Consider the following 25,560-nt stretch of genomic DNA (forward strand, 5'->3'; position numbering starts at 1 on the left):
TCCCATGCTCACACTGCCAGCAGGGTGAAATACCTATTTGGTGACATAACTTAGCACCATGAAGAGATTATATTTGAAACATTATTAGATTTTCTCTCCCCTGCTTCCTTTCCCCCCCACATTTACTTAATTTTTCACGACTTGCAATTTGCGATCAATATGGCATTTAACAGCTGAGATTTGTCTGACATCTCCAAGAACTTCTGTACCAGCTACATAGAGACAGAGGTTTCAAATGTTGTCACTGAAATATCCTACTTGCACTTTTTCTTCTTTTCACCCTGAGATTATTTACATATTTAACTATGCAGAACTAAACTCTGACAAACATGAATTCCAAAATGCTAGTGAACCTGGAAATGTTCATTATATTATATATCAAATGTTCATTTGCAAAAAACTATTATTTTAGAGAAGTGGAGGTTCTCATTCTATTGGATGAGAGAGACCTTTTATAACTTTATAACTGAGCAATTCCTTTTAAAGTGCAGCCACAAACTGATACAGAGACCAACTGTTAAACAGGCAAAGTTAGAAAGTGTGTAACAATCCAAAAGTGAAATACCAGAGAAGGGATAGATCAGACTTCACTGGAACAGTAATTTTAATACTTAACAGACTCCTGAGTGCCTATTAAGCTGACAACAATTACATGTGACCTACTGTTTATGAAACACTGATTATGCAGGAGGCCAAATTAATGGTGTTAATTATTTAAGACAGAAACTCAAGAGATAAGACATCTTAGTTTTTGAAATGTTTATGATTCTTCCACAGTGACATGGATGAAATATTGAGAGACCTTTAGAGGGACTGGTCTTTTGCTTTGTTTTAGAAATAGAAATGTAATATATTACATTTATACATATAGTAAATGCTTATTACAATATACATTTTTCAATATTAATTTGCACTGGGCACACACAACTGATTTTGACATTTTGAGAATTTTTAGTGATAAAGAAATGTACAAATGGAGTTAAAGGTGTATGAAACATTCAAACAGTTTGGGAAGGAAATTTTCTCCATCTGTACAATGTATTGATTGTTTTTTTTTCTGATTCAGCTAGAGAAACATGTTTTACTTTATTCAGAATTCTTATGCACCCAAAACTGTGTGCCCAAATTGCTGCACAACAATCTATATTTATTGGCTGCTGTGTTCATCCCATGCTTGAAATGGGAATTTAAGCCATGCTTGAAGGGCTGTCCCAGTGTATTTGAAAGCACTGACAAGACAAATACAAATCCCTGAAAGGAAACTGCTCAGATCTTGGAAGCACCATTTTAAACATTTAACTAGTTCTTGGAATCAGAACATTCTTGACACTTTCATTTGAATTTATAAAATAAATCAGTTGGTAGTTCTGCAGTCTAAAATCCCCATGACTCTCAGTTCACTTGTAGCTATTGAAACAAGGAGCAAATTCAAGTTCATTTTCCTGATACTTCTGTCACTTTGAGACTAATTATTTTCAAACTGGGGCATAAACTAAGGTAGGAGATCTTTTAGTGGGAATTTTCAGTGTGTTTAAAGAATTTTTTATCTTTTGAATTTTCTACGCAATTTGTGCTGGAGCTCTGCAGTTTTATAGGAAATTTCTGAAATAATCCACTGCTGAAAATATATATGCCACTTGACTTCAGAATTACAGGTTTCAAAGCCTGGATTAGTTCAAGTGCAACATGTGCTCCTACTATTAATTCAACCCTTAAGTGCTGGGTGTTATTTTTATACTCAGGTTTGTTAGCAGATAGATAAAATCTTCCATGTCATCCAAAAAGTCTTATCTAAGCAGTTATTTTCCCTTTTTAAGGGAAGTGGGACAGATTTTAGATGGAAATGACAGGAAAGATTTTATGAGCTATGAAAATGCAGCTTTTGGTTATTATCCCTATAGGGAGCTTCTCTTGACACAATTTCTACAACAACTTCCAAAGGTTCACACTTCTTCCTTAGACCCACTTGTCTTACAAACCCCTGCAAAAACCAGTTTGGAAAAATGTGCTGAGAGAGGGGAGAGCTCAGAACTGGAAGTCAGAGGAGCTGAGAGCAGCCCTGTGTGCCATGGTGGGTACCTCACTTGGCTCTAACAGAACCATGATGTCTCTTTGACCAAACAGACCCAGTTTAGTTTGGTTTTCTCTGCCAACTTTCCCTTATAAGGGATTCCCTTAATAAATCACTTAGCTCAGCACAGCAAAAGCCTGCTAAATATTTACAGCAAGTGCCACGCAGCATCTTGGTAAGAACTACAGGCAGAAAGTTTGGGGGAAGAGATTTAAGGCTGCTCTGCCTCTCCTGTGGCTTGCAGTATTGAGGTCTGTTGAAGTCAGGGCTAGGCCTTGTTTTCAGTTGTTTCACATAGAGGTTTAATTAAAATTTATTAATACAGAGCAATGATGAAGAAACAGCAAGAACAGAACTATCTTTCTTCACCACTGCTGCCTGGAAATAAATAGGAAACAAAAAGCAACGAGTAAGCAGATTGTGACTTTCATCACCTACATGCTTCTAAAGCATCTGCCCCTCCAGGCACTGATTGTACTTTGATCAACACAGAGAAATTGATGTAGGAACAACTAAACATTGTGGGATTAAGGCTGGGGAGGTTAATTACAGCACACACTTGGTGCAGAACACTTTGCACACCAGGTTGGTACATACCGATCATCATCGTCCGCGTGCGCGTTAGTGCCAGAGGTGCTCTGGAGTGTGGGCAGTCCCTCTGTAACCCCCTCATCTATTGAGCCTAGGCAAAGAAAAAAGGGCAATTTAATGCAAATAACTGTTCAAAAAGGGTTGGGGGGGGCAGATAAATACACATCAAGCTTGCTTTCTCAAATCTCTGACAGACACTGATACCTGGGTGATAAGATAATAGAAGTGCCTTGGGAAAGCCATTTAGAACACCCAGAAGCAACCTGTTCCAAATCAGCTTCTCTCTGCACAGATTACCCAGTAAATTGACAATTCAATAAGGGCACATATTTGGTACACCTAGAAAATGGAAATGTTAAATACAGCCAGTTTTCAAAACACATCCAGTACTAGCACTGAAAAGCAGAAATGTTACATTCACCTAAAGGGACTATTTTGTCAATTTTTCAAGATTTCCTGAGCAATAAGGAGTTCTAAATGGCTTTTGTGGTCCAAATCTTCCATAAATATATTAACTGATAATGTCTTCATTTATTGATAAGCAGCAGGAAGAGCCCTCTGGGAAATCAGAAATACAACACAAAAGAGATCAAGCATCTGCTTGTTAGAGAAATGTACAAACAAACAAAACCACTCCAGAGCTCTGCTCAGTTCACCAGCACTGGGGCAAATGTAGCTCAAGGAGCTTGAGGAACAGAATGCAAGGACATGGAGCACTAAAGCAAATCCACACCTTCATTCACTGATGGGGCTGCTGCTCATCTCTCATAAGCTCCAGAGTTTGGTCAAGCAGCCCCTGGATGTCCCCACTAAATCCATGGGACATGAGGTGGGGAAGGAGATTTCTCTCCCTACATCTCCACCTCGAGGAGAAGCAAAATGCAGGACAGTGCTACAAGCTCCTCTTGCTGCTGGGATAATAATTCTGCTTTCTAAGAGAGGGCTACAGGAGCAACCTGAACTTGGGGACCATAAAGGTCACCAGGAAAATCAAGCAGAATTAGGTGTACACTGGCAAATGTCAGAGAAAATGGAAAAGCAAAGAGAACGAACAAAGATGGGAAAGGTGAAGCAGAAAATGTGCATATTCTGTCAAAAAGAATGAGAGATCTTTCCTGAAGTGAGAGATTTTTGTCTTAATGTGATGCCATGTTATGAGGCCAGTGACAAGAGGAAAATTGCATCTCTGGCAGCTTCACAATTAGTAAAATAAAAATTTTTGATTTTGTTAAGAGGTGACAAGCTCCACTTGGGAAATTCATCAGCTAAGCAATCTATAAAGTACAAAAGTTAATCCCATTTTGATTTATCTTTCTTTCTCATGAAATACTTAAGTGACAGCCCACTGAAAAATAAGCCCAACTGCTCTTAGGTTTAATTTCATGCCTTCACCTCTCAAATGCCAGAAGTGCTAATGAGTTATGAGAGTATCTTCTCAGACACAGCTGTTTTGTAACCATAATGATTTATTTATCAAGTCCCTGCTCCACGTCTCCTTCCGTATTATAAAGTGCTTCCAAATGTAATAAATTGCAAATGAACAATTCTTAAATTTCCCAAAGAGTGAATAAGAGCTTTTTGCAATATCAGAGAGAAGCAAGAATGCTTTTGTAAATGCACTATAAAACACTGAGATAAATATATGCAATTATATGAGGAAAATATGTTCAGGGGAGAAAAAGCTGTACTTTAACATATCTTGCTGCCTCCATTTGCTATTCTTACATTACTGCATAAAGTAATGCATTTTTGGGAGGTATAAAAGTGCTTTCTAGCTACAAAGTGTGCTGTATCATAACTGGGCTAAAAAGCAAGAACACTGTTTCCCTTTATAGCAAAACATGAGTAAAAACCATTCTGAGGATGGTTGTTATGCCAAAACCACTAAATATTAATTCAAACATATTCAAAGACAAAGAGCAGATTTGTACTTTAAAGATTTTGCCCTGGAACATTTTTCTTCTCTCTGCAGCTGTTTTAAGGCAGGACATACTGTACTAACAGCAATGACAGATATCTGAGTTTAAAAATTATAATCACTAAAGCCTGAGATTTTCTACCTCATGCACACAAAACTCATCTGGGGCCTGGAGTTTACACCCAGTTTGTTCTTTAAGCTGCCTTGGTGTGATATTCATTTATATATTTATGATATATATCACTTGATATGCTATTTTTAACATTCCCTAATCATTACTGCTTCTTGTTCTATTTGTCTGTGATGATATAATTACTTTGATGAAATAATTTGCATGTCTTATCACATGGTCCTGGCAAAGTCTTTCAGTTCTGACTGCAATGAGTTAAAACTGAATCAAACAAAACCTGGTTTTGAACAAGGACCTCTATTCCTGGTGACTCCCCAGCAAACAAATAGCTTCTTTTAGTTTTTAATTTGTGCAATATTTTGGCAAACTACATTTAAAGATTTAGAGTTAAACTAGAAGACATTAAGTCTGTTCCTCAGCAAAGGTAAACATCCTTGTCTCCAATAAAGAAAACATTTTCATTTGGAAAAAGCATTACAATCTAAAATATCAACATGTGAGCTATCCAAACTGGAGAACAATCCAACAGCAAGGGATGGCATAGATGGGAAATATTTTAATTTCTTTTTAGTGAATAGTTTGGCAATGAATGTGTGTTGCAGTTCTGGAGGGTCAGCCTGATCTCACTTTCTCCAGGGATGTCACAGTGTTGCATTGACCAAAGCAAACAAATAATGCAGATTACAAGGCTACAAATCTTTACTGTGTTGTAGTTTATTTAATCCCTTAATGGGGGCAGCCTTTCACATACACATTATTTGAATGAAGCAGAGCAGTGCATTTGCCATTCTTGCAGTCTTCAAACAGAAGAGGAGTTATTAAAAATCTTTCAGTAAACAAACTCTGCTGAGCGCAGCTCAAGCCATTTGAGAGTAAAAGAGCTGACTTGGGCAAGATTTTGATAATTAAATTAGAAATATTGCAAAAGCTCTATCTTCTGATTTACTAAAAGCCATTCAATACATTCTGTGCAGAGGAAAAAAGGGATTGTTCCAGTAATCTTTAAGTATTAGTACTTAATAAAGAACAGCCTGCTATAAGATCCCAAAACTGGTTTCAAATTGTCTTTCATGGAAAAAAGATTTCTCTCAGCAACCAGCAGCATTTGAAGTAGCAACTTGAGAATCAAATCCCACAGAACTGGAAAGATTCTCAATATTATGACTGTGTGGTTTTATTTTTGTCTGGGGCATTAAGATGACAGTGTTTCACCACTTATTTTGCAAATCCTCTTACAAAGGCTCTCTGTCACGATTATATGAGATTTGATGTCTGATGCAAAGCACTATTCTAACCCTTTGTGGCTGCAGGCAGAAGCTTTTCAAATCTGATGCTGCAGCTCAGCTGAGATCGTGGCTTTTGGCACTAATGAAAGCAGAATTAAGTTTCCCCAGTCAGGCAACTAGAGGTAAAAAGGAGTTATCAACCTCTTGCTGAATAAAGAGGGTTACCACAGGCTCACCATTCTCAGGTGCCTTCTGCAAAGTTATTTAAAGAACTCCAAGTTTATGTGTAACATTTCAAAAACCAGAGGAAAAAAAGGGAGTTTCACAAAGGCAGATTTCCTCCAAAGAAATCCCCAGTGCTCAGGTGCCAGGTGGGATATTAACTGCAGAAATGGCCATACCTATAGATGAAGACTAAGGGCTGCCTTCTGCAAAATTATTTAAAGAACTCCAAATTTATGTGTAACATTTCAAAAATCAGGGAGAAAAAAGGGAGTTTCACCAAATTAAAGCATGAAAACCCATGAGGCAGATTTCCTCCAATGAAATCCCCAGTGCTCAGGTGGGATATGTAACTGCAGAAAATGGTCATACCTATAGATGAATACTGAGGGCTGCCTCCTGCAAAGAACTCCAAGTTTATGTGTAATATTTCAAAAATCAGGGAGAAAAAAGGGAGTGGCATGAACACCCACAAGGCAGATTTCCTTCAATGAAATCCCCAGTGCTCAGGTGCCAGGTGGGATATGTAACTGCAGAAATGGCCATACCTATAGATGAAGACTGAGGGCTGATCAGGAGATCTTCCTGCACTTGCTCGCTCCCTGGGACCGTCTGCTGGTCGCTCAGGGAGCTCTGGGATGCGCTCACGGGCTGCGACACCTCCTCGTGAACCTCCTCATCACTCAGCCTTTCCACCTTGACTCGCACGTCCTCCTCGATCACCAGGGGAGAGCTGCCCTTGGTGCTCTCACAAGTCACATAATCTGCCATCCTCCTGCTGGACTCGGAGGGCCCAGGCATTTCCAAAGTCCTAGAGTTCTCCGCCTGCTTCACCTTTTCTGACTGAAGTCTTCGATCAATTCCAAAAGGAAAAGTCCAGGGAAAGGCTAAGGACGAGTCCACGGGCTGATTTCTGGACTCTGGGTAGGAAGTGGAAGGATTGAGCACTTGGGGGGAGCTGGTTTGTGTGTTACACTTGAGGGGGCTCTCAGGAGACATGACGATGTAGCTTTTGCGCTTCCTCCGGGACTCCCGGCAAACGGGGATGGTTCTTTCCACCACGCTGCACTCGGAGGACACCGGAGACAGGCTGCCGTCCCGGGAGGTGAAATTGCAGTTTGCACCGCTCTCCTGTCCTGCATCCAGCACCTTCTCCTGCTGGCTGTTGGGTGTATTCCATAAAATGCTGGATTTCATGAATTCCGAGCAGGTGCTGGCCACGCTGAACATCTGCATGTAGCTGGCGGCGGCCAGCACGTCGATGATGTTCTCGGTGTTGATGGACAGCGTGGCCGTGTACGCGTACTCCAGCAGGGGGATGAAGCCCGTCACCGTCACGTGGTGCAGGTCCAACACGCTCTTGCTCTCGTCCTCTGCTTGGCCAACAAGTTTGGAGCGGAAGAAGTCGCTGCAGGCTGCCAGAACCACCTTGTGTGCCCTGAAGATCTTGTCCTGGACGCGGATGGTGATGTCGCAGAAGTGGCCGTCGTTCCGGAGCATGTTCAGCTTCCCCAGCATCTCCTGACTGTGAGCAGGGGAGTTATGAGTGAATGTTTTAACACCCATTTTTAGATGGCTCTCTTAGCGTTCTTCCCACATATGACAGATCAAAGGTATCCTGAAATAAAGAGGAAAACTGTCATTTCCATCTTTGAAAGCCAAAGCCAAGTGGATTCGTGATTATAAGACTCTGTACAAAGAAAATTAATCTGAATCCTCTAAGGATTCCTCTTAGATCCTCTGGATCCTAGGTTCCTCCTCTAGGATCCAGACTGTGCAAGGGACTAACTCTACAGAAATGCAATTACTTGTAATTTTCATAATCACAGATCAAATTATCTGCAACCTCTCCCTACCATCTTCCATACATCTATGTATCTATATCTCCCTATACCTAGAGGGGTATTTCTCCCTCTCTCTCTCCACATTCCTGCCATGCCCACTCAAACCCAAATTCCCAACACAGTTCAAAAAATGTTTGTAATACTAAAAGCAAAGCATTTTAAAAACTATGTAGAAACCTGTATTTTTGTTTTCTGGGCCCAGAAAACCATTGTGCATAGTTGTTAAACTGACAGACTATTGAAGGTTTCTTTTAAACAGAAAAGTCAGGCTGAGTCAACAACAAGGGTGCAGGGGTAAGCAAATCTCCCAGGGAAGGTATTTAATACCAGAAAAGCTTCAGAGAAACTACAGCATGAATTTTCAGAGGCCAGAGTTCAAACTAGTAAACATAAAACAACAGTTGCCAATAGGTCTGATTTCCTGCTGTAGTGCAGGTATTGATTACCTAAAGCTGCTTTTAATAGTTTTAAACTAGGATCAGAAGTTATTGAAAATTCCTTCACAAACACAATGCAATATAAACCTCAAAGGGAAGTTTAAGGTTAAATCAAATAGACATAAACTGATTTTATGTATGTGATAAATAAAACAAGGAGGGCAACTTCTTTCTCCTGAAAAACACAAACCTGCCTTCTTGGGGACCAGTTCTCTCCATGTGGCAGCAAATGCACGTGTTTTGTGCATGGTCTTGATGAGAATGCTTGACCCCTGGATTTCCCCAAAAATGTCAGAAACATTTCACTGTGAAGGGAACATAAACCACAGTGTTTCACCTGCCTAAACCCCTTCCAAGCCTCCATGGAAGCTCTCTGTGTTGCACATGCCTCATACAATTAACACGAGACAGAATTATCTCACTGGTTAAACATCAACAGCATTATTGTGTTTGATTCATTCCTGGAGTCAGCCAGCTTCTGCACATCATCCTTCTTTCCCTTCCACATGAAAAAAAAAAACATTCCATGCTTGCAAATGGCTCACGTGGAGCTTCACAGAGCAACTGCAAGTGTGGAACAACTTACCCCAAATGTGACACATGGAAACAGCAGCTGTCACAGCCCACCTGGTTCTACAGACATTGACATTTGGCTGCTTCTTGTTCCCGGGTTTTCACTTTTGATACTCAAACCCTTGCAGACAGAGGAACCCTAACTGTTCAAGAGAACAGATTAACTAACACCTGATAATATATATAAAGTCTGGTGGAAACTCTAAGGGCCATTTGGGTTTAAAATGAAATTTCACACTGGTGCAGAGGAAGAAGTTAAGCACAAGCAAAACATTCCCTTCACTGAAAGAAAACAGATCGACCTCAAGAGGCATCTGAACACCCAGACTCTTTGTTCTCCAGCATGAATCAAATGAAAAACATATTTCATTGATCTCAGACCAACACACTACAGCAAAATCTTGTAACAGCATATTCAGAAATGGCCTTTGGATCCCCTTCCTTCTGAAATCCTGGTTGCTGCAGCTGTTCCTTGGCACATCAGAAGTTCACAAGTACTTCTGTTCAGCAGAAGTACAAGAACAACACATTCACAAGGACTAGCCATGGAATATTTTGGTATTTAGAAATAGTACCAATATATCATTATAAACAAGGAGAAAGATCTCAGAGCAACCCTCCCAGTCCCTGCAGGCCCAAAAGACAAGGCCATTTTCCTCTCTGTTCTTCTGAACAGGGAATCCTCAGCCCTCCAGCCCCAAAGTCAGAGCTCGATTCTGCTGCCCTGCTCCAAACCATTCCTTGTCCTGCTGCCCCTCCCCTCTTCTGGCTTCCTTTCCCCTTCTCCTTTCATCTTTTGCTTCCTTGACCTTGATCTGGTTACAGAATTTAAAATAAAATAGCAGAAGTCAGTGATGTGCAATAAATTGATTTAAATTTATTACAGGAGTAGTGTTCCTGCCACGAATGTGGGATATTGCTCTGTTAAATCACTTCTGTAAAATGACTTTCACCCTAACTGCACTGACACCTCCATTCAAACAAGTGGCTCCCACCCAGGCCTCAGTGTGAACAAGGAGCATGCAAAAATGCTATTTTCAGAAAAATCCAAAGGGCCAGGTTGAGGGAGGGGGGAAGATATCAGTTCCTTACAGTTAATGATGTAGTAAAAACATCAAATATTTTTAGAAGGTAATTTAAACAGTATAAAAGCATTTTCCACATGAAAAGATGAGCGTGCTAAAGCACAGCCAGGTTATCCAATGGTTCAACCTCTTTCCAATCTTTCAGTGGCACAAGGCACTTTTATAGCTGCACTCAATTCCCAGTGACCTGAGAGGGTAAAGGGCTGCAACATTACAGCTTCAGCCCAAGTCCATCATCTGTGTATTATCACCATTTCAAAATAGCACTTTGGCAGGTCTTATTTCCCAGTCTGAGTCCCTGACAGCAGCTCTTGGATGCCACATCCAAGAACTAAATATACCCACGCCCTTGGGAGTGCTGGGGTGGGGACAGCAAGGTGCACACCTCAACTAAGTGGTAAGTGGGCTGGAGCTGGAAAAGCTGTTAATTTTGGAGCCACAAACCATTCTCTAGGCAGCGACCAGGGATGGTATCACAGAGTGGGGCTCCTCCTCCCACTCCCCAGGCACACACTCACACCCTGGCCCACAACACATTTCAAACCTCCAGAGAAACACAGCAAAATTCAAGGCACTTTCACAGGTTTTAAAAATATTCACAGTGGGACACTTCAGTCCATATTTAACTTTGACACAGACATTTACAGTTGGAGAGAATGGTTTTTCCAGCATTGCTGCCCTGGAAACATGTGAGGAATCACCATCACAGCATTCATCCCTTAACAAGGTGAGAATTCAAATGTGAGCACTTCAGAGCTTCCAGAGCAAGGACAATTTTGTCCACTATTAGCCAAAAGCAGACTGAATTGAAGTGCTACTGTACCAAATGTTTTGTACAATTCATTTGAAAATTAGTTGTTTTTTTTTTTAACACCTAGGGGCACAGATGAAGACCTGACCTTTAAGTAGTTTGGAGTAACTCAGCTTATTCTCACTGTTTCAAGGCTACTGAAATGCAAGTTTTAGCAACTGTTCTGGGATTCAGCAGGTGTCAAGTTTCCGAGCTTAGAAACAGTAAAGATGAAACTGTACACTGTTAGTGTAATGTTATAATGTAATGAAACTGTGAATGTAAAAGAAACTATATTGGAATTCAAAAATATTACTTATGCGACCTATTTACTTCCATGTACACAGAATTTTGCTCCTTATTCACCTGCTGCCTAATGTGATTGGGTTTGAAACATGGTATCTACAATAATATTTCAGAAGAGTCAAACTCAAAAGAGTGAATCAAACTCAGGGAGCTGTTTGCATTCAGTTTCTCACTTAGTCACATCATTTCAAAACAAAAGTAATCTTTAGCACCACAAAACCACCACCCTACCTTTAATCTCCCCATCCTGATCTGTGGCAATTCACAGCATGAAAACACCAGCTTTTTCTGAACACAGAAACCAACAGACTTTATATCACTTTATAGCCACATAAGTCCTCAAAACGATTAGGAAATTCCCACCCTGGTGCTCACCAAGCCCTCAGATACATTCATCAAACTGTGATGTGAGCCCATGGTGTAAATCAGATCATTGGTTGGTTTTTATATTATTATTTATTTTTAATGCTGATCACTCCTTGGGCACTGGTTAGAGCAGCATTCCATCAGCAGCAGCAGTCCAGACACAGATAAATCTTCCACGGGGATAAACATGTGACCTGGAGCATTTTATCTCTGTCATCTCACTGCAGTACACAGGTACCAGCACCCCTCACTCCCTCAAATTAACTGGTTAGTATAATTAAGTATAATTAAGTTCATAATTGAGTCAGAACAACTGCTTCAATCAGAATGAACTACGAGTCTGCTATTTCTAGTTCTATCTCTATCTAAACACACATCTGTTTCCCCAACAGCAGCTGGCCTAATAAAAGGTACTATCACCATTATAAATCTTGTCCTGCTTCACTTCACAAAACTGCAGGCCAGAGCTACCACACCATCCTAGTTTCAAATCAATCAACAGCACTTTCTAAACTTTATTTTAAATCATGTTTTAACTCAGGTTAGTGAACCTAGTTTGACCTCAAGCCAGCACTGCCAAACCTGACAGAATTCATGTAAAAGAGGCAAACAGAGGTTTCTGTGCTCAGAATGACATCAGTGTGGAGCATTCACTTTGGAGCTCTGGAATCCCTGGAATGCAAACCTGTAACCTTTGGCTGCAGAGGATGAGTGGACCAGGGAAATGACCCATTCTGGGAAGTATGCTGGGCTTGAGAAGTTCAATTTCCTCCAGGACAGCAGATTCCAAACTGTGAGTGCACAAAGGAGCCAGTGTTCAGGAGCTGCTGCATAAACCCCGTTGTGTTCAACCTGAGAGAGATGCCAAGCTCCAGCCTGAACTAGGGTGAGGTGATGCCACAGCCTGCAAACAACTGGGAGGGAGCACTCAGTGCTGGGCCTGGCTCAGTCCTTGCTCTCTGAGACTCTGACTGTCCCAACCATTTCACTGAAATATCCCAGGACACTGACACGGCCCCTGTGTCCCTCTCCTCCCAGCTTCTCAGAAGAATGTTCAGGCACTTTCTATTTTAAAGAGTTTGGAGGTGTTTTGTTCTTGGCCAGGGCTTGAGCTGCACATTGAACACTCACCTCCCTGGGAGGATCTCTGTCTGCCCACCAAGAGTGGCTGATGACAGGTAAGGAACTCAGAGAACTCCACCTGGGAGCTGGAATGGAAGAGCAATTTCACCTAACAAATGAAAGCTGAAATACTACCACCCACCTATTTATTGTGAGCAGCTAATACTCCCCTTCACAGCAGAAGGCGTATCAAGAGTGTGTTGTGCTTTCCCAATGTACTCCAAAAATACTGCACCTCACAAGCCCACACATTTTGAAAAGATTGGGGATTTGGCACACCACTGTTGACAAGTTCATGTGCCAGAGCTGTTGAGGCCACTGACTTCATGACCATTAGTGTTGCTCACAGTGAACATTTGTTGGGTGCTCTGTACTCAGCCCCCAGCCTCTTCCTTTGTTCCACACTTAATTTTTTTTTATTTTTACTTTCCAAGGTGGCAAATTGGTCCATAAGCAGCCACCTCTTCCTCTGAAAAACTCCTTGCAAAGAGGCTTTCCAAATTCTAGGATTTAGATCTTCCTAAATTTTAGGTATAACCCAGCAGAAGCTGCTACTGAAGGGTGGCAGGCACTACTCCAGAACCAGCTCCATGGAGGGAGACTAAAACACTACCAGGAAGCAGCCACGGTTCAAACTCATCCAGGTCAATGTAAATAACCTACACAATTATCAGAGGCTCTGAATGTTTATCACTCCCAGAAACTGACAATAAGCTATTCTCATTCCCCAATTTTAAATGGATTTGTAAACATTTAGGTAAGTTTCTCCTGAGTGCTTTAAGAGCTGAGCTTTACAAAGTCAACACAGCAAGGCTGCAACTCTTCACGAAAAATTGCTGAGAAGATTTGCACATCTGGAAATCCTGAGCTGTGACAGGGTCCACCATCATTTTTGGCAGCAACCAAGGTAAACCTCTTCAGGGCAGGAAAGAGGTAAGGGCAAAAGCATGCAATATTTCTTTACTCTAAGTCCTCCAACAGACCAGGAACAGTGTTTATCTGCAAAGGACAAGGTGAAAAGCATCCAACAGCTCCTCCTCCAAAATAATTACTCAGGAAAAAGGCAGGCCCAGAGTGTCCATGAAATACATGTCTTGTATTCCTAACAGATCTCTGCAGTTTCCCCCAAATTAAACCCTGCAATAACAGAAAACAAAAGCTTTGACTGTACCATGGCACAAGGAGAAAGCAGATGTGTGCAGCCATGGCAAAGCCCCAGCTCACAGCTCCAGCTCTGACTCACACTGTCACTGCTATCAAAAACATTAATCTTTCATGGGGATAGGAAAAAACTGACTCAGATCATGGAAAAAAGCATTTGCATGATGCAAATCTAGGAGGTGCATTTTAATTCTCAGGGCTGGTGAAGGCATTGAGACAAGTAGTGGGGTGCCAAACCCATCAATTTGCTCTACAAAATGGTTTTATTGTAAAGTGGAGATGGGATGTCAGCTGCAACAGAACACTTCTGAAAGGATAAAATTAGAAAACATTTACATACACATTTTAAGGGAACAGTACCAACAGACTTTCCCCAAGCAGAGGAGCACAGATTATCTTAGGCTGGTTTGCATGAGTGGAACTTTAGCTGGGTGTTGGATCCAGGAGCTGACACCCCTCCTCTTGGAGGTGCCAAGCCACTTATCACCCCTGCAATTTATCACTCAAAACCAGCCTCTGCTTTTGGCAACAATGCCTTAATCACTGTTAGCTTTTTGAAAAAAAAAGTTGATCTAATTAACTTCTCTATGTATATTCCCATAAAAGAGAGAGCAAAAAAACCTTCTGCTTTGGCATTCTGTTTTAATTCTTACCAGCAGCAAGGGGTGAGGTATGGTCAGACACTGCACCATCCTTTTAATCCACTTCTACACCTTCCTGGCACTTGATTTTAACTTCCCTTGCCAAAAGATGGACAACCAACACCTTACTTGTGTAAGGTGTACTTCCTGTTCCTCTATGATTTTGCAGATTTTTTTTTATTTTTACACCGTGGATATTAAGCACAATGGCTGCTGTTAAAGCAATATGGACTAAGAACAAATCAGAAATATTTGCTTAATTCCAAATATCTCAGTTGTCCTCATTCAAAACTATAGACCTCCAAGAAAAGGCTTGCAGTTTCCAAGGCGAGATGACCAAAGTCTTCCTCATGTCACCAGACTGCCTGAGCATGTGAAAGTCAAAAAAAACCCCAAAACATCTATTGTGATAAAAAGAGGTATATATGTGTCTACTACTTTTATTTTAGAATATTAAAACCAACACAAACATATCACAGAGCTGTTACTCCTGTACTGTGAGGTCACAGCAAAGAAAAAGCTGAAAACCATTAGTTAAAGCATCACCATTTTTCAGAAGTTGCTGTTTCTACATTTAAGGTGAAGCACAAGGTGTCCTAGGGATTTTTGTTTGTTTTCCTGACCAGTCATTTGCATGGGAATTAAGAAGTTGGATGTAAAAATTCAGCAGTTGTGCTCTGACAGTGTGAGAGGAGATATTGAAGAGAGCCTGTGTGGGCTGATAGGAGCAGAATTCCAGCCTGCAGAGGAGAGCCCAGGATGGGGATGTGTGCATGCAAAGCAAGCCAAACCTGCTGGTCAAAGGGATCCACAAACCTCCAGAAACTTCCCAGTGATGGAACAGAACAAGAACAGAACTTACCTATCTGGGTTGATGCAGCTCCCAGAGTGTTTCTGCAGAGTGTATCTGTTTGAAACCCCCGGGCATGTCCTGGAACTCAGAGTGGAGCTCTCCCATCTGGCAGAATTAAGCACTCATCTGCCTGACTATAATAATTACAGATTCCAAGGCCACATTCATTAACTTCACCAGCAGCCACATACTTGCAGCAGATTCTCATGCAGCTCTGGCTTGTCATTTCCTCATGAAAGTGACACTTCCACATTTATTCTTGTCCCTTATCAACCCTTATGTATGGCCTACAGCAAGGGGCCTGCAAGACTTTCTCCTGTCTGATCTCAAATTGGCAGGAGAGTTCAATTCTACTTCAATTCTCTCTTTTTAATTTTTATGGCAGGAATTGCACATCAGTTATGTCACAGGCAAATGAGAGTTGTGGTCTCTGCAGCTGATGGACTCACAGCTGCCATGAAGCAGGTCCTGAGTGCAAACCAATACACAGATAAATGGGGACATTATGAACCGTCACAGAAATGTCACAGGGCTGGAAGTTAAGTTGTCCACAGTGAAGTTTCAACTGCTAAATGCTCCTGTTGGCTTCAGGGCAATGGAAATTTATCTGCACAGCTCTGAAAATGGCCATGGCTGAGCACAGACCCTCCTGACTGATGGGAAAAGCTGGGAGCTGGCAACAGTTTGTAATGCAAACGCTTGGGAATCCCTGAGAGCCGACCTGGAGCTCTGAAAGCAGGCACTGAGTGTGCTGGATTAATGCAGCAAGATTAAAGCATAGCTACAACTCCTGGCACAGATAAAACCTGCAGATTAAATGTCATGTTGTAGGTGTGTAAAACATGTTAGCACTCCTTTCATTAGAAGCCAGTCTAAAAGTGTTTCCATCAGACAGTGCTGTGATTAACCAGTGATACTTTATTTCCCAGGGAAAAGGTGTCAGTGTAGCAGGAGAAGAGGCAGGACTGTTCAAAGACTGTCTCATTTTGTGGTGCACACCTGCAAATAAGCTTGGCAACATTAGCACTATGGTAATTTCATCTCTCAAATATTTAGTGTACAAGGTCTGATTATTAAAAAATATAGAGATGTTTTCGTCTCTCAAAGATACATGATTGCAGGTGTTTGTATACAAGGGCACAAATCCAGCCAAATGAAAACAAACTGAAGAAAAAAAGAATGAAGAATAAGAAAACAAACAGAAATTGGGATACCACCTGTGTTCACTGAAGTTAAAGTGTCTCAAGCTGAATTGAAAATGTATTTTTCAGAGAAAGAGGAAACAACAGCTATGATGAGAACTTCATTAAATGTTTGACTAACATGACAAATAGAGCTGTTAGTGCAAACACACAGATGAACAGACAAACTGAAGGTAAAGAGCCAGCTGAAAGAAATTCATGTACCTGGATAACAGATTGAAGAATTCACCTATGGAGTGCCATAAGAACTCATTTCAGCAAAGATCTCCAAGACACTGGCTCAGAAACTGCTGGTCAAAAGGTTACGGTGTATCATCAGCACAACACACAAAAACAAATGACTGAGAACTGCAGTCTCCCAGGAACAGAATGAAATTAATGGGAAATCCAACAGAATGAATTTAATATTTGACATGATACATTAGGGAGCTGTGAACTGGAAGCTAATGAGTTAAAAGTGACTTTGGAGTAAGATCTCCATACTGTTACATTAAATTAACAGCTAAGTAAAAGGCACACAGAACAGCAGCCTGCTGCAATGCCTGATTTCTTGCCAGGTATTTGTCAATATCTATTTTAACCCCCTGAAAGAGTCTCAAGAAGGGGTTTTGGTGTATTTTTCTTCTCTGCAGTTGTCCCTTAACGCGTCTGCAAAGCAAACTGTGCTTAGATCTTCTCAGAGCATCTTCCTTTACCAGGACACTGGGGCAGGCAGAACTGACAGGGAACACATCGAGGGCACTGAGCAGCACAACAGCTCTTATCTCAGCATCTAATTAAAAACAGAGATTACAATAATCAGGGCAGGACAGTAGTTCCTGCTGCATGGAAACTGATCTGACACCACAGACTGCTTTTCTGCAACAGTAAGATGTTTCCTGAGATCATTTCCAGATAGACAAAGAAGATCTATGTCCTTTTTTAAGACTCTCTGCCTTTCTACATAACTGAAGTTTGCTGGCTCCAACAAAACCCACGTTTCATGCAACAGTGATACATTGAAATAAGATTTATCTGGGGAGAATTGTCTTGTTTTCCTCAGCCATGACAGCTTTTTGAGTTTTGGTGTGATCATTTGAAGTCATCACTTCTGGAGAACAGAATGTTACTATTCACTACTTCAAAGGACCCAGATTTAACTTGTTGCTTTTTTGAAGCTGCAGTGTAGTGCAGAAAGTTTATGTGCCTAATATAGCTTTCACATGGTTGAATAAGCAAACCAGACAAATGCCACCTTCCCCAGCCTCTGGTGCTTTCAAATCTGCATTGTAGGAATCTCACGTTAGCATTCCTTACAGCACATAAAAGCAATTTTCTGACAGCACTTAAAACTGAGGCTTGTTTAACAACATGAGCAGGAACTGTGAAAAGGTCTTGTTCCACACTGAATTACCTTCATTCTCATCATAAAAATTAATGTGTGAACTTCACTAGACAGAGTGTTTTGGGATATCTCACAGTATATTTACTACCCTATACTTTTGATTTTCATCAATTCCCCAAAAATCACATGATCAAACTACTAAATGTGCTATCAACATATGAAACAAACCTCTACTTTTTTGTTTTTTGGGGTTTTTTTTGTAGCATAAAAGCAACAAGTGAATTGAGTCCTCATCATATCCTTATGCAGGGAAGTGCCTCAGAATGAAATCAGCTTACAGTGAATGGGCTGATGTGTTACAGCCCTAAGGCACACATTCAAATTTAACCACGCTTTCCATGGCACTGTTCATGCATAATTTTTATGGGATCTCAGTAACTTTTTTATCCTTTTGCTCCATGCAAATTCAGGTTAAGTTTTTCCCAAATTTCTTAGTGTAGAGAAGCTGTAAGATGACCATTTCCCACTCCGTGTAATAAAAAGCAAGGCTGCAGTTTTATAGTCCTTGGTTTTTAACAACAGTACAAAACCCCCAACTGAATATTAAATTTTCTAAGTACTGCAAATTGCCAAAAAATGTCCATATATTACTTTCATTTGCACGTGGCAGCAACTGCAGCAACCTGCTAATTTAAACTAATTCCAGAAGCTATTTTTTCTTGTTTTACCATGGCTACCCACAGCATTTGAGCCTTCATTTTCAGAAGCTCTGCAAGCATATCAACAAGAAGTCAGGAAAAACATACATGAAGAAGACTACTCAAGCCAGCCTCCCAAATTAGTCACAAAAACAAGAATCTCCCAGCCCTTTCTGGTTATGGCATGTGGAAGAAATATCAGGAAAAATGGCACAGCAAAGCAGCATGGCTCAAGATTGTTTTGGTAGCACTACTCCTCTGGATCCCTGAAAGAGTCAAAAAGACAAAAATAACAAAACTCTCCCATCTGTTGGTCCCCACACATTATTTTTCCTTCCCTCCAAGGCAAAATCAGGGTGCATTACACAAAAGCAGCCACAGTGCAGAGTGCCTCCTCTCCACTACCCCCCAAATCATGTCTCCCACTCACTGTTCTCCCTCCTGTCCCTGGAAACCACTCCCTTGTCTCCTCATCTGACAGAAATAAGAGACTGGAGGGCACAGCACAAACAGCAGGTTTGTCACAACCAAATTTGGCTAAGTGCTAGTTTTTACTAGTTGAGCACAAAGCTTACCTGTCAACTGACTGGTTGTTTGAAATATTCAGGTTTATTACACAAAATGACAGCTTTTCTCTCTCACTTTTATTCCAGGAAGCATTACACCCTAATGAAATCCACATTAACTATAATAAATGATTTTTTTTCTGAAAGGCAATGCATATCTGAACTCTCCCTGAAGCACAGCAGCCCCATAAACACCCCCAGTGCTGGAAGCAACACTGAAGAAAAAGCTCAGTAAAGAGCAGAAGGGAGAGATCAAGGCAAAGTCTCAGATGCTGTGTGATCCAAGGAGGAGAACAGGCACTGCTGACCCAGCCAGCATGGCCTGCTGCCAGCAGCAGGGTGTCACAGACACATCAACAACAGCCACCTTCCAACGGAAGCAGCTAGAAAAGAATCCTCAACAAGTTCAAGCAAGGCAGGAATGTGGTTGTGTCATCACCCTTTCAGCACTACGTGTACCTTTATTTTCCTAATGACTCATTTATGCAGATAAATGCCTAAAAGGAGTTCTTCTTGGCTCCAAAACCTAAAAGTGCTTGTATTTATCCACAAATCACCTTATCAGGTGAGCAGCAACTCCACAGGCTGGAGCTGTCTGCCCTTGTATGGCCAAAGCTGGCCTGGCAGAACCATATCCATGGTTTGTGCTGGGCATAAGGAGAGTTTTGTGGGGTTTTTTTTAATCTCCAGCATCTTTACTAACATTTACAGAAACTTCTCACAGTAGGGATTTCAAAACAGGGGTATTTATCCACTTAAAAAAACCAAAACAAGACATTGAAAGAAAACTGCAGGAACTGTCAAACCACAGAGCTTCAACACTGTCAATACCTGTCCCTAATAAAGGAGCAGTGCGTCCCTTAACCCACCAGTTATCCCCAAACCCATGAGAAATCTCTGGGACTCTTAGATCTCCACAGGACATGGCATCTTCATGCTTCCAGTGCCTTCCAACTTAACTCTGGCAAGTATCCACCACAACTGTAGTTTTTTCCATACTGCTCTCTTGGTAATATCCAAATACAAAATGCCTTATCAACGGCCATCTGTACTGTATTTATAAACCAAGATCCTCTTCACTATCTGTATTTCCACTACAATATCTCTCACTATGATTACTGTGTTCATTTGCACTTGGAATATAAAACATTACACATAGTAAATGTTTATAATATTATCACAGAGGAGCTACAAAGTATCCCTTTATTAGAAAGCACATCTCTCTTAATTCAGTCTTCTTGAGTAAAGCGAGCAAACAAATGTTGTGGCCAAATCACCTCAAAACAACAGCAGAGAAAAAAAAACCTCAAGTGATGAAGAGCTGCCTCTGTACTAAACAGACTGGGACAATGCAGCTTGGAAAAGGAAAAGAACCCAAAGAGAGAAAGCTGAGAACACTGAGACCTGTAAAAGTACAAATGAGGTGCTGATGTAAAAAAGATTACAAAAAGTACGAGGGATTAAATGAGATTACAGTTTAAAAAGAAGCAAAAAACCCTCAGAAGCCAGGTATTATTTTTGTCCAAGTTGAGGGTATTCACAGGCTATTCTGGGGAAGCTCCAGGTACAAACTGTTGGAAATGTTTAGGCAATTGCCTCAAGGACAGGTCCAACAGGCAGTGCCAGCTCACACCCCGGGCTCAGGCCACCTCAAAACCTGGAGCTGGGGCTGATGCCTGAGCTGCCTGGGGCTGCTGCTCCACTCTCCCCTAATGATTTCCTCCTGGCCACTGTCACAGACCACATGCTGAGCCCAACACACTTTCTGCAGCACTTATTATCCCATTGTTCACATCCTCTGCTAAATGTGCTCATGTGAAATAATGATTTCCCCAGCTCTGAAGTGGAAGGCATTAAGAACATGCTATTTACAAATAATGCACAGTTTAAGTCACTTCCTTCACTTGATTAAATGGAATGTAAGAACTGAATGAAATGCTGAGCGTTTACATTTCCTGTCACCCCATTTTATCAGGTTTGCAGCTCATTTCCTACCACCACCATTTCATTTCAGCACCTTGCACAAAGCAGTCCTAGACACCTGCTTTCATCCAGTGAAACCATTAGAAGAATCAATTTGCTCTGCAAGGCAAGTGATAGACTCCTATGTTTACTTAGCAATAAGCACACAACACTTTAATTAGATCTAGAGGCTGAAAACTGCATCTTTGAGGCAACACCACGGCCCGAGAATGAAGCATTTCAATTTGTTACAAAAATCAATGTTTTCAGGAGGTTTTTTTCCTGCTTGTAACTGCTGACTTCCATATGGAAACAGTGTCGCAGGTAGAGGCAGATCTCCCACCCAGTTTGGCTCCTGCACCCTCACACAACACTTCTTGGAAGAAACAAGCAATTAAGTTGCTGCCCCTTCTCAGCCACACGCGATTCCAAGATTGATGTCGTATTTCAAGCGACAGACTGTGAACACGCTCTGCAACCGTGGCATTTAATTTAGAAGTCAGCACTTGACACATTGAAGTATTTGGAATTCCTGAAGTCTGGCTGTCTGCACAGTTGCATAATTTGAGCAGGGATAACCTACTTATAACTGGGAGAGGGAGAAGAATGTCAACAGACAATCCCTTCTACGTCAGGGGACATCTCCTTCCTCGTCACATGCCAACAAAAGCACCACTGCCTTGTCACAGGTTGATTTTTTTTTTTAAACTAGTGGATTACAATCCCTAAAAGGAGTGAAGCTACATATATCACCAGATGTTCTCCTAGGAATACACTCAGATGTTCTCAAAGCTCACTGAAAAACAAGTTTAGCAGATAGAATGGGTGAGGCCAGTGAAACACTGATGTGAAATACCCCACTCAAGTGTGAAGGATCCAAGACTTGCTGCTGGCCACACAAACCCCTCTCACCAGGCACAAGCACCACACATCCACCCACAGAAAGGACATAAAGACACAAAATCTCCTTCCAGCAAGTGGTGGGATACAACCAAACCCAACATCTGGGTGGTTGCTCAGCCTCAGACAGGGGAAGCTGTTTTGCTTTAGATCCTCTTGGCAAACAGCTGAGCAGACCCTCGGAGCAGCACAATTCTCCACCAACACTGCAGAATGAGAGCACCCCTTTGGAAAGTTCCAGAGTTTATGATTAACCTCCTGTTGCAACAAACATGGCAAGGATTCAGTTTCACCCTCTGACTACTCCTCTTACGTACTGCAGAAGGAATATGTAAGGACAGTGTCTCCCCTCCAAACTTTACAGCCAGAGAGGCAGGAATTCCCTCTCCCTGTAAACAAAACCAGGGCAAAACCTCCCAAGCACGATCCTCCCTCAGCATCCATGCAGCATCCACCTGGGGAGACTGAAGAGGGGCTGGAAATTCCCTTCCCATGGAAAGAGACTGCTTGGAGTGTCAGCACCAATTAAAGCTTTGGATTAAAACCAGCTGTTTAAATAGAAGTAGTCCCAAGGGAGAGGCACTTAGAGCATTGTAACTGGTTCCTGGAGTAAACAGCTGGACATCAATGGAGGCATTTACACTGAGAGAGCTGTGTCTGAGCTCCCAGGCTCAGCTCCACCTCCCTGAACAGCTGCACTAAACCCAGGCAAGGTCTCCAGGCTCGTCACACCTTGGATCTGCACCACGTGCAGACACCAAGCTGCAGCAGGAGACTCGAGGGCAGAAGAGAAGCACATTGCACTCCCAATTCCCTGAGAGACTCCTGGGTGCTGGTCTGTGACAGGACTCATTGCCACTCAGCATCACCCTGCAGGGTCCACAGAGCAGTGCCACGTGTGACAAACAACCACCACCTCATCTATGGAAACGTCCAGCTCAGAGCCAGGGACCAGCTCAGGGGTGAACTGGGTGACCTCTACCTCAGCAAGAGCTGCCATGTGGATACCTGGTGGGTACACCCCAAGAATAAATAAAATAAAAATTTTAAAAAGAGAAAGGAAAAGCTTCCTATCAGGCAGAAGCACAGAAAGAAATCAGGGGGAAACGTGTGACTAGGAAAACTGAGAAACTCCCCCCGGGGGTATGGCAAACCCAGAGTATCAGGTGGGGACAACAATGATTCTAGAAACATCACAAAATGGTTTGGGTTGGAAGAGACCTTAAAGATCACATCCAACTCCCCTGCCATGGGCAGGGACACCTTCCACTGTCCCAGGCTGCTCCAAGCCCCGTCCAACCTGGCCCAGAATGGTCCCAGGGATGGAGGAGCCACAGCTTCCATGGGCATCCTGTGCAGGGCCTGCCCACCATCACAGGGAACAATTCCCTCCCAATATCCCATCTAACCCTGCCCTCTGTCATTTGAAGCCATTCCCCCTGGTCCTGGCACTCCATGGCCTTGTCAAAAGTCACTCTCCTGCTTGCCTGGAAACTCTTCAGGCACTGGAAGGGCTTGGAGTGGACAAATTATTTATATGACCAGAAAAAGAGAAAGTGATGGTATTTTAGAGTGATGGGATGTGCTGATACCTAGGAAGTACACACACTACTTGATTTTACTCTGCTGGACTGCTCAGCAAAGGAAAGCCCAAAGTCAAAGCAAAAACCAGGCTTAAGCTGAGAGTCTCCCACTGCAGGATCAGCAGGGCCCAGGAAGGAAAAGGGAGAAGCTGCAGCCATGGAAGATGTAACAGGCAGCCAAGAAGAGAGCAGAGATGGGAACAGGACTGACCTCTCTGGCACGTGCAGGAGGTGATGGGAGCAAGCATGGGAACAGCTGGCACTAGGCATCTGTGGGAACATCCAAGATGTGAGAGGACTCAGGGTGGAAATTTCCACATGCATGAGGAATGGCTGCCTGCAGCAAGGCTGCACCTGCCCTGCAGCAAGGCCTGCACCTGCCCTGGGGGTGCACACACAGCCAGGACAGGATGCAGGCCCTTGGCAGGAAATCAGTGGTGAGTGTGGAGGAGGGGACACACAGCCCTCAGCAGTGGGCACAACAGGCTCCACAGCATGAAATGGGCTGGAGGACTCATCCCTCAGGCTCTGGAGGAGGATGTGTCTTTGTGGGTGGGAAAAACCTCAGCAGCTTCTGCAGCCAGGCAGGAGCCCCCTGAGGTGTGGGATTTAACAGGCTGTGCTTGACCCCATGGAAACGGGAACAGCAGAGTTTGGGAGGCACCAGTACCCTGGGTGTGTTAAAGGAGACAACAGGCTTTTGGCAAGCAAGAAACAGATGATAACCTCCCAGAATTTGCTGATTGTGTTTATATAGGAAAATGACTCTGGAGAGATGGAAGGAGAGCAGAAAAACACGAAGCAGTTCCTGGCAGATGAGCACTGTGACACCCTCACGGTGCGTGGACACAGAGGCAGAGCAGCAGACCCTGGCAGATGGACACTGAGGAATGTGCAGAAGGGGCTGTTGTAGGGAAAAAACAAACAACAACAAAGGGACAGCAGCTCTGCCTCACAGCTAGTGGGAATCCCTCTATTTCCTCCCGTAAGCCGGCACTGGAGGCAGCAGGTATCCCGTTGGGATGCAGGAAACAACACAAGTTCCCCCCCCAGCCCTCGGAAGTCCAGGTTCGCGCGTGCACCCGCAGGCTCCGGCAGCCACTGCGGCTCCCCGGGGCCGGGGACACCCCCGGAGGGGAGAGCTCGGCACACGGACACCCCGGACACCGGGACACGAGGCACGGGACACCCCCGAACAACGGAACGCGGGGCAGGGGCATCCCAGGGGGAGGTGGCACCCCCAAGCACCGGCACAAGGGACAGGGGACACCCCCGGAGAAAGGTGACACCGTCAAACAGCGGCACGGGAGACACCCCCGGCCGGGAACCCTCGGTGAGGCGCGGGGCTGACACGGCCCCGCGGGAGGGGGACACAGCGGCTGTGCACCGCGCAATGGGATCCCCCGGGGGGGTGAGCGCAGCCCCGGGGCACGCACGGCAAACACGGGGGAAGGGACGGGCCGGGAAGGGTCTGAAAGGGAGGGAGAGGGGCCGGAGCCGGATCCCTCCCGCCCCCCGCCCCCAAGGGGCACCAGCGGCCGCCGCGCCACCGACCGACCCCCTCCCGCTCCAGGCCCGGCCGCGCTCCCCGGTTACCTGCGGGCGGTCGGTGAGGCCGGGCCGCTATCTGGGGGCCATGACGGCGGGGCCGGGAGGCGGCGGGACGAGCGGGATGACCGGGACGAGCGGGATGTTGTCGGGGGGCGGGAGGCCGCCGCCTCCCCTCAGGCGGCGCGCGGGAAACCCGGGGAGGGGGGCGGGGGGAAGAGCGGGGGCGCGCGACCCCCGCGCGAGGGGGCGTGAGGGGCGCGCGCCTGCGCGTGCACGCGGGGGAAGGGGGGGGCGCGGGGGGGGAGGGGGCAGCGCGCGCGCCTCCGTCCGAGCTCCCGCGCGCGCCGCCCGGGCACTTTGTTTGTGTCCCACAATGCACCGCGAGCGGCGGCGGGGGCGGGGCCCCGCGCCTGCGCACTGAGAGCCCGGCGGCGGCAA

General features: G+C 43.8%; 1 protein-coding gene across 2 annotated transcripts in view; it reads right to left on the minus strand.

The window, feature by feature from the left end:
- The window catches only part of ZBTB44 (zinc finger and BTB domain containing 44), a 38,530-nt gene extending 13,248 nt beyond the window's left edge, over positions 1 to 25,282 (minus strand). For both annotated transcript variants that reach the window (XM_030965040.1, XM_030965041.1), the window contains exons 1-3: positions 25,168 to 25,282; positions 6,707 to 7,776; positions 2,669 to 2,753 (exon numbers count right to left, since the gene is read on the minus strand). In XM_030965040.1, the coding sequence (XP_030820900.1) occupies positions 2,669 to 2,753; positions 6,707 to 7,724 (1,103 nt within the window). In that variant the 5' untranslated portion in view covers positions 7,725 to 7,776; positions 25,168 to 25,282. The remainder of the gene's footprint in view (positions 1 to 2,668; positions 2,754 to 6,706; positions 7,777 to 25,167) is intronic.
- Positions 25,283 to 25,560: the final 278 nt, after the last annotated feature.

The sequence above is a fragment of the Camarhynchus parvulus genome, chromosome 24, assembly GCF_901933205.1.
Source record: "Camarhynchus parvulus chromosome 24, STF_HiC, whole genome shotgun sequence".
Classification (NCBI taxonomy): domain Eukaryota; kingdom Metazoa; phylum Chordata; class Aves; order Passeriformes; family Thraupidae; genus Camarhynchus; species Camarhynchus parvulus.